Source organism: Panicum hallii, chromosome 8 (assembly GCF_002211085.1).
Source record: "Panicum hallii strain FIL2 chromosome 8, PHallii_v3.1, whole genome shotgun sequence".
Lineage (NCBI taxonomy): Eukaryota > Viridiplantae > Streptophyta > Magnoliopsida > Poales > Poaceae > Panicum > Panicum hallii.
Window position 1 is genome coordinate 15244810 of NC_038049.1, and position 8893 is coordinate 15253702.

The 8893-nt window shown below is 45.1% G+C and overlaps 1 protein-coding gene and 1 pseudogene across 1 annotated transcript; one reads left to right on the forward strand and one right to left on the reverse strand.

The window, feature by feature from the left end:
• Nucleotides 1–359: 359 nt before the first annotated feature.
• Nucleotides 360–3762, reverse strand: LOC112901928 (probable ubiquitin-like-specific protease 2B). Its single transcript, XM_025970801.1, has 9 exons — nucleotides 3574–3762; nucleotides 2494–2680; nucleotides 2240–2407; nucleotides 2020–2154; nucleotides 1426–1507; nucleotides 1215–1340; nucleotides 1065–1132; nucleotides 923–985; nucleotides 360–837 (listed from the first exon to the last, which is right to left on the reverse strand). Exons 1-8 carry the CDS (start codon nucleotides 3641–3643, stop codon nucleotides 958–960), a joined length of 864 nt encoding a protein of 287 aa, XP_025826586.1. The 5' UTR covers nucleotides 3644–3762; the 3' UTR covers nucleotides 360–837; nucleotides 923–957.
• Nucleotides 3763–7479: 3717 nt separating this feature from the next.
• LOC112903638 lies at nucleotides 7480–8098 on the forward strand (annotated as a pseudogene).
• The last annotated feature ends 795 nt before the right edge of the window (nucleotides 8099–8893 follow it).

The window sequence follows — 8893 nt, forward strand, 5'->3', positions numbered from 1 at the left end:
TGAAAATGCCTTCTCCCACTTATCCTCGGAGTAAAATGAACGTGTTTCCTAACCTGACTGTTTTTAAGTGATTCTGCCGAGTTTTAAGTAGAAACTGGATGCAGCATCCCTGCACCCTCAGCTAACAGGAACCATCACACAAGACACAACAGGCGACCGCGGCCACAGACCAGGACACCAGGTGATGCCGAAGCATGCTCATAGATATTTGCACGGGACGAACCGCTGCATTTAGGCTCCTGGGCGTCACAAATATCATGTGATCTCTGATCTCTAATCTCTGGCACAGCAGCAACAGCAGAATATATCTGACCCCTATATGGTACATGCCGAGGATTTCTCTGCTAACACTGAGGCAATTTCAGCACAACAAAGTACGCGACTATAACTGTATTACCCAGAAATTTAAGGTGTCTCATACATCTCTAGTGTGCGAATACATACACTAGTACATGGAATGCACCCCTGCTAAAATATATCCCAAAGGGTGATAGTAATCTCACCTAGTAGTTCCTGATATAATGTACAGCTACCACGTTCAATTGCTTGAATACGATAAATCTAGTAATATCTAAGCTTCTTTTGAGGAAAGGGAACACCAAGAGTCTGCACAACCAGGTACTATCTGTCAGCGAAGCTCTATGCCCGGGCAAGCATAAGTCTCCCTCTTCCATGCATAAACCTGCACTACAACAGATTCTCGAACAATGTTCAAATTTCCTCAATGAGCCGCCAGGGAAATTGAAACTCAGCAATTTGATTCAAATTTCCTCAATGAGCTGCCAGTGAAGATGAAACTCAGCAATTTGTATATACTATGATATTTGATGATGGTACCTGGATATATAAAGATAAATAAATGAATAACTGATAAAAGGCAACATGCATAAGTGGAAATCAAAAGGCTTGATAGTTCACATACCAACTTATATACTTGGCACCATCTTGCTAGCTACACTACTCTGCAATTTTGCTATTCCGATTCCTGCAGTAGTGTAAAAAGGGCAATGAGATTACAGTCGCAATTCCACAAACAGGAAATAAACACCGCAGGTGAAACATACGCTTGGAATGAATGGATATCCTTGCGGAAGTTCTCTAGTTCCTCTGGATTAAACCAGCCATCATCAAGCTAGTCATACAGATAAAATAATAGTCAAAACATTAGAAAGATGGAAAAAGAGGTATAAGAGTAGTGGAACAGCATGACACACCAGCTGGGTGAAATCTTCTTCCAATTTTTTACTTTCAAGAACTTCTGCCAGTTTTTTGTTTTGAAGAAAGCACTGGATGAAATATAAAACATAAATCCCACATTCATCCCCATTTTGCTGTGGCACCTGCAAAGTTATTTTAGGGAGTACCATAAGAAATCTAGATTTTAAAAGCAATGATATACTGACGAAGAAGGTGCTACAGAAATACCTTGGGAAACTCGAGAGGGATTTTGTTTATGAACTGCTTGCTTTCTTCCTGCTCTTCAGTTTTGTAAATGTCAACAATGAATCTAGCATACCAGCATCAGAAATTAAATGCTAGTAAAATTAACAAATACCAAGCATAAAATCCAGATTGATGTGCTATATCAGTTGCAGAAAAAATGTATGGCTGAAGTCATTGATGCAATGCAACGTAAGTCCAAAACTGTCAAGACGAACTATTTTGTGAACCGTCTGATAATTATGACGTGCTGCAGCAAAGCTGAAATTGATGTGGCTTAATCTGCGAGTTGTTGTCATATTGAAATTCTATTATACAACTCAACTCAGCCATAGGAATGGACAGGCTCACTGTTTTTCAGTTTCAGATGCATATCATTAAGGCATAATCTGCATGAGAGGCAACAGCCAACAGGACACCTTGGTCTGTTTGTAAGGGGGGAAAATGCATAAAAGGGAACCAAGCGATTAGCTATGTTTTTCCAACATTTGAATCATGTGTCTTTATTTAACAGAACCAAAATATCTATAGATAAATTACTGTCTGGAAATTCAGAAGGGAGAGATTAGAGCAGCATACTTTCTGATGGCTGATTGCAACCTTGTCGGATCTGTCGTATTAAGTGAGTCCAGCACTATCATGCGTGGTCCTTTCTTAATATCTGAGCAATTTGCCTTGTCAAAGTGGCATAAGACAAGGAGGCTCCAGTGTCCACTGCAGTAAAAAAAAAGGTGGAAATTTGATACCTATCTGACAATTCATTAAGTGATTACACAAGGTAGTAGTGAAAGTAACTCACCAACAAACAATAGGAACAAAAACATATTGTCTTGAAAATATTCTCTTAGCCTTTATCCATTTAAGGACATTGGGTATATTCCGCCCACAGTAATACATGTTAAACCATAAAGAATCAAAGTACGCATAAGCACTCTTCTTGTCTTCATCAATGTGCTTCCAGAGATCCCTGTGCAAAAAGTTATAGGAGTAATAAGAATACAAACTTTCTTCAAAAGATCCACTAATAAAATTAGAGAGAATGGCACCACGTACTCCATGTATAATTCAAAAATATCAGTATTCAACTTGTCTTGATTTGCCTTGTCCCTCCTGCTAGTTGCAATGCGTGAGCTTCTGTTTTGGGGAAGGTTATCGTAAAAGGAAGGTAATACATGATTGGATCTCCCAGGCGTCTTCAATGCTGCCGTTCTACTTGTTCGAGAACGCTTGTTTTGGCACTCTACAAGCAGGAACAGAAATTATATCAGAACTTGAAAACACATGCATAATCTATTTCATAAATTCTGTACTAAGTTTCCTGTTAGTTTTGCAAAAAGGTGTAGCTAGAAATAGATCACTTCTTAGCATCTACTTTTCATATTGCAAGTGGCTCCATAAATCCTACGCGCTTTAACAGCTTCGATTTAGTACCAGAGACACTGTAAAAGGCACCAAGCGCCACTACACATGCTCTGCACTAATAAATTCACTAAACTTTTATGCAATTAAAAGAACCAAAGCTTCTCATGGCACAACAGTAGAGTGATGATTGATGAACTCCAGCGGTTGATGAAACCCCAATAAACTGCCAGGGTTCAAAGCTGATTCTTCTTTAAAACAAAATCAGAGGGACATCTGCCCCTCTGGTCAAGTTTTTCTTTTGGACAATTAAAAAAATATCGATAACAGCACGTTTACAGGTTCTGCACTAGAGAAACTGGAGGCACAAGCGAAACCAGGAACCCTGTCCATTTCCAAGAGACAAAACACTACCCAGTAATCTGATCCAGACAAACAGTCAACGGCCGGAGTGTTTTCTATACAAGCATCCGCTTGTTCCCCAAAATCTGAGGCAACATAGACCTAAGAACCCACCACCATTTGCGCCAAAACAAACATGGAGCGAGCAGCCAATCGCCTAAACCCGTACAGAGCAAACCAAATCAGCCCCCAAACAACCAACGGCCCAACGCAAGCGCGGCGCGGCGCCAACCAACCGCACCACCACCGCGCGCCCGCGGTTCCCGTCCCCAGAAATCACAACACGAGGCCTCAAGTCAAGAATCAGGCGGAGTAAAAGGGGGGAGATTTTTTTTTTGTGGGGGGGGGGGGGGGGGGGGAAGTCGCGCTCACCGTCCTCAGCGTCGCTGTCCAGGTCGATGAGCGCCTGCGCCTGCCCGTTGCCGGTACGGCGGCGGCTCATGGCGGCGCTCTCCAACCCCCTCGCCGCCGGGGAAATGGCGATCGGCTTCGCTAGGGTTTGGCCCGCCGGATTTGGTGGGGAAGGGATGGGAGGAGGGAGATCAAAAATTTTAGGGGGGGGGGGGGTGGTGTTGGGTTGGGTTTGCCTTGGCTCGTCGTTGGCTTCTTCCTCCCCAAACCTGCCTTTTCTGCGCGGAGACAGGGGGTGCGGCGGGGAGGCGACACGTGGACGCGCCGGATGCGATGTGGTTTCGGAGGGACGGCGTCTGAGGCGTTGGATCTTGATCGTGGACGATTTGGTAGTAGTGTGCGGCAGGCTGCGGCAGCGTTCACGTGCTGAACAGAGGGCGGTAGTGGTGGACTGGTGGCATGGCAAGCACATGGCTGGTTGGGCCGGTCGAGTGGAAAAAGTAGGTGATGATGGGCTGCTTGGGCCAGCACTGTGCCAACTACTTACTACTTAGCCGAAAGAGGAAAGGAAATGGCTTTGATTTTTTGGCGACTAGAAAGAGGGAAATTGTCCATCCTAATAAAATAAAGTACTGACACTCGTATTCTATTTTTTTTCAGCCATTAACACGAAAGGACATTGATGAGATGGAAGCTAGATGGGGGCCCACCCAATTGGTTTCCCTTTGTACTCGTCTCTGCTTCCCGTTTCGGCATTTTCTGATGGGCGGTATGGCGCACAGGGCGTCCTTTTCCTTTGCAGATCAACTCCCGAGATCCATTTTGCACCACAAAAAAAGCTCCTGAATTTCGACTTGCATTAAGTTACAGACATAGTGTAAAAAGAATTCTACAAGAAAAAGAGCGATCCTATCCATCATGCCATACCATCCAGTGCCGTACTCTCAACCATAGATGAAACTTAAGTCACACTGATTTTTTTTTTGTTATCGAGTGTAGTATGAGGCAGGATAGTAACATGGGTGATAAGCTGAGAAAACTGTAACATGGATGCTCTCTTCGTTCTAAGTTGTATGTTATTTTAGTATTTTTAGATATATGTTTTTTATTATGTATCTAAATATAGCTTATATCTTGATATATAATAAAATCTATATACGTAGAAAAAATCAAAACAATCTTAAATTTAGGATAGAGAGAGTATGTGAGTAGATCACCGATTAAGTACGTGAAAATGCAAATTAATCATCATGAGTTATTTTATAACCAAAAGACGACCCTTTGTCTACATTAACATTTTCTAGCGAGCAAACCACGCCAAGCCTACTTGCCTTGACGCCCATCGCATCACATTGCTTGAAGCTAGCCCACGATTTGCCAATGTGCCTTACCAGCTCTGCAATGAGTGACGTTGTATCTCTGTCATGGACCATGCAACATTCGTCATTATCATCCTAGTCGCGTTGTATTTCTTGACTATTTTTTTTTTGAATGGGCTGGTAGCTTGCTTCCAAACTAGGCCTGCTCGCGTGCCACTCTGCTAGGCCACATGCCACGCTCGCTGGCTGGTTACTGGGCCGCGCGATGGCAGGAGAATATGCACCGACGCCACTGGCCTGTTCGGCCTGGTAGACAAGCCGCGCCACGCGCGTGGGAACTGGGAAGCGGTCGCCCAGGCGTGGGGCCCTGCTGCCAGCGACACAGCACGGAGGAGGAGGAGGCGCGGGGCAGCGTGGTGTGCGAAAATTAAAACTTGAACTTTTGAAGTCAGCTATAAAATATGATAGTACATCGAGATTAAGTATCTCTCGATGTAAGGTAATTAAAATTCTATCACATTGCCCGTGTGTTCCCTCTCGTTTGTATCTACGTAGTGGCTTTCTTTTTTCTTAAGTAAGGATACTTCTAGCCTAAGCATTGATAAGATGGATGTTCAAGAAGGCAGTTTAAGGAAAAAAAATTTTGCTTGTGATATTCCAGTTGAAGTTATTGAAGATTTTCATTGTAGTCACTTCCAAACTTTTGCAGCTTTTCATGAGGTTGAGCTCAAGGTTTACGTTGATACGTTAAAAATCGGTGGTCACCGGTAACAAATCGATCGATTATCGACGATTATCAGTAAAAATCGACTGATAACGACGGTTAAATTCAAATTGTCGATAATCAATATTTATCGAAGATAATCGGTGATCTCTGACTGATAAATGAGAAATATGCTGATAAGTATGGTACTGCAATAGTTTTATTTATACATAACATATATTTATGTAATATTTATTAGTTTTGTATGTGTGGGACGACAATTTACACACACAAACATATATATATATATATAGATATATAAGTTCACCATAGTCCATAAAAAACACATAGGCATAGTTCATATACACTAAATTATCCACAATCCATAAAAAGCACGTAGGACATAGAACATAAATGGATACTAGGTTCATATCTTCATAATAAAATTCTATTAAACTCCATACAGAAATATGTTCAACACATAAATATAATGCTTTATTCTTCAGTCTCCTCTTGATGTGCATGATACCCATAGTTTAGGTCCTACATGTTGAGATAAAATTAAGTAAGAGAGAAACACAAAATTAATAAATAATTATAAAATAATATACACCTGGATCCCAACAGACACATAAGGAAAAGAGCAATGTATTAGCCCTTCTCGCATTTGATCCATAGGCAAGGTCTGTGAGGGGGTTAGGGTTGGGGGTATACCCATACCACCATAGTACCGGTGGTCCTGGAGTGTAGCCTGGGGGTGGAGATGGGGGCAGGCCAAAAAAAATTGCACATTGGCTCTGGGATTTCATATCCGAAGTTAGGTGCCTCATAATACGGAAAGGTTGTGCTCACTGAGCTTGAGCTATCATCTTCTTGAAGAGTGGATCGATGTCAGTTGCTTCTCGTCGTCCGTTGAGAAGTGGGTTGACCATGATCTTGATTTTGGGTTGCATGGGTGAAATCTATCTCCCCAGTAAATCTCATAGGAGAGACATAACTACTACTTCCGCCAACACCACTGCATTCAACACGATCAGTCCCTCCAGCATCGGGAGCACCACTCCCTCCATCATCAGCATCATCATCATCGCTAGGATCAGGAGTTGTGTCGCCACTAGAAAAGTCTTCATCTTCAGGTTCAATGGTCTTTTTGCTCCTTTTTTGTGGTCCCTGAGATTGAGGGACTTTGGTCTTTCTTTTGCCAAGATGTGTGTCACCAACATTCTTAGTTGCCCACTGATCTAAATTTACATCCTCCTCTACTATAGAGGTGAATATCTGGCTAGGAAGCGGAGTGTCATTGCAATCAGAATCCTCATCCATTACAGGAGGTGCATTGGACCTGCCATGCTCCATCCAATCTTGAATCGCATTTCGACAATAATAGAATGAGAGGTCCATCATTCTACTAATAGGGTCAAAGTCACTAGACTCAACGGGTTAACGGGTTATAGGGTTTCTAATGGATTTTGATTGATAATTATTTTTTTGCCTAAGTAAATGGTGGTTAATTTCATCAAGAGATATTATTTTAGACTGTGGAGAATGTTTAGTTTTTTATAGAATTTTTCCCCTAGTTTTTATAAATTTTTTTAAATTTTGAATCGAAATTCATCGAAATCTCAATCAATTATCGGTATCGCTATGTGTCGGTAACGGTAAAATTTACCTATAATCGTGATTATCAGTCTATTTTTCAATCCTTGGTTGAGCCTTGAGCAGCTCCTGGTTCAATAAGTCCTCTTGAAAACTACTTGCAAAGAAGAGTTACTAGGTTTTCCTCTTGCTATAGGAAATTACGAATCCTATGTATGAGCTATGAGCTGGGAAATAAATTTTCAAACATAAACCTCGGCGATTGCGAGCAAGTAGTCCCTTCGAAGCAGCCATAGCCTCGACCTCATCATGTCCTCCCTTCCTCCCCTCTTCCTTGGCGCAGCCTTCTTCCTCTTGGCCGCCGCTGCCGTCCACCTCCGCAGCTTTGGTGCGGACGACGGCAACAATGGCAGCAGGGAAGCTGCCGCCGCCACCGCGCACCTCCACTTTTACATACACTACGAGTACACCAGCCCACGCCCGAGCGCCCTGCGCGTCGTGTCCGGCCGCCGCCGCTCCATGCTTTTACCACCCTCGCCGCCATCAAGCGACGACGGCGGCGGCGGCGTCGCCGTCGCCGCGCAAGTTCGGCGACATCGTGGTGCTGAACAACGCGCTGACGGAGGGGCCCTGGGCCAGCAGCGCCCGCGTGAGCGCCGCGCAGGGGTTCGGCGTGCGCCTGTCCGAGGGCGGCGTCGTGTCGCACGTCACGCTGCACCTCGTCCTGGAGGCCGGCGAGCACCGGGGCAGCTCGGTCACGGTGAGCTGCCGGATCGACGTGGACGCCAAGGTGCGCGAGTCGGTGGTCCTCGGCGGCACGGGGAAGTTCCGGTTCGCGCGCGGGTACATGCTCACAAGCAACTACGACTACGACCTCGCCCGCGGCGGCGTCGTCGAGTTCGACGTCCACTTGCTGTTGCAGAGCTAGCTAGTATAGATTGCCACCGAATGGCGACCGTTTGCGTGCATGTCCTTGATCGACATCCATGGGCATATGTTGTTCGCAAATTATTATCCGTTGTAACTGTTCACCTGTTGATTGCTGTATGCTGCAACCATGTCCGCATGCATTTATATTTGAGTTAAAATAATTATTACAGGACACTACGTGTGTCTTTGTGTTCTCTGGGCATGCGTCCAAGTGGACGGCGGGGGGGGGGGGGGGTGGTGGGGGGGTGTCCAGGGGTTGGGGTTAGGGTTTCACTAGACCTGGAGCATCAGCGAATGCTCCACACAGGACTATCACCGCCGGTTCCGAGATCCACTGGATCAAGGTCGGGGGTGATGGGTTGAACCGCTGATATAGACCCGGTGGTGAATGGTGATACCCTTTTCAAGAAACAAGAAAAGAGGCATGCAGTTGCGCTCGCTCCGCTGCCCCACGTAGGCTGCGCTGCACCAAGCTGCGGCCCCGTGTACCACACCGCGGAGAGGAGGAGAGGCGGGGTGGGAAGGTAGGGGAGTGGTGGTGGCAACGGGGGAGAGGAGGGGAGGTGACGCCGCGGAAAGGGAGAGGAGGGGAGCCAGGGGAGGGAAGAGAGAGAGAGGACCGGGGAGAGAGAGAGGGGGAAATGAGGGAGAGAAAAATAGGAAGGTATACGACTCGGTGGTGCGTCACCACCGGTTCGTAATACTATCCGGCGGTGATGCTCTTTGAATCCATCATCGCCAGTTCGTATTACGCGCCGGCAGTGATGTCTATATCACTGTCGGTTTGTAATAC

Excerpts from the sequence above, each read along its gene's own strand:
- LOC112901928 (XM_025970801.1), bottom strand. The coding sequence starts at position 3,643 with ATGAGCCGCCGCCGTACCGGCAACGGGCAGGCGCAGGCGCTCATCGAC. Across the intron at positions 2,408-2,493 it reads ATTTTTGAATTATACATGGA|GGATCTCTGGAAGCACATTG; the intron begins GTACGTGGTGCC and ends CTTTTTGCACAG. Across the intron at positions 1,508-2,019 it reads TTGCAATCAGCCATCAGAAA|ATTCATTGTTGACATTTACA; the intron begins GTATGCTGCTCT and ends CTGGTATGCTAG.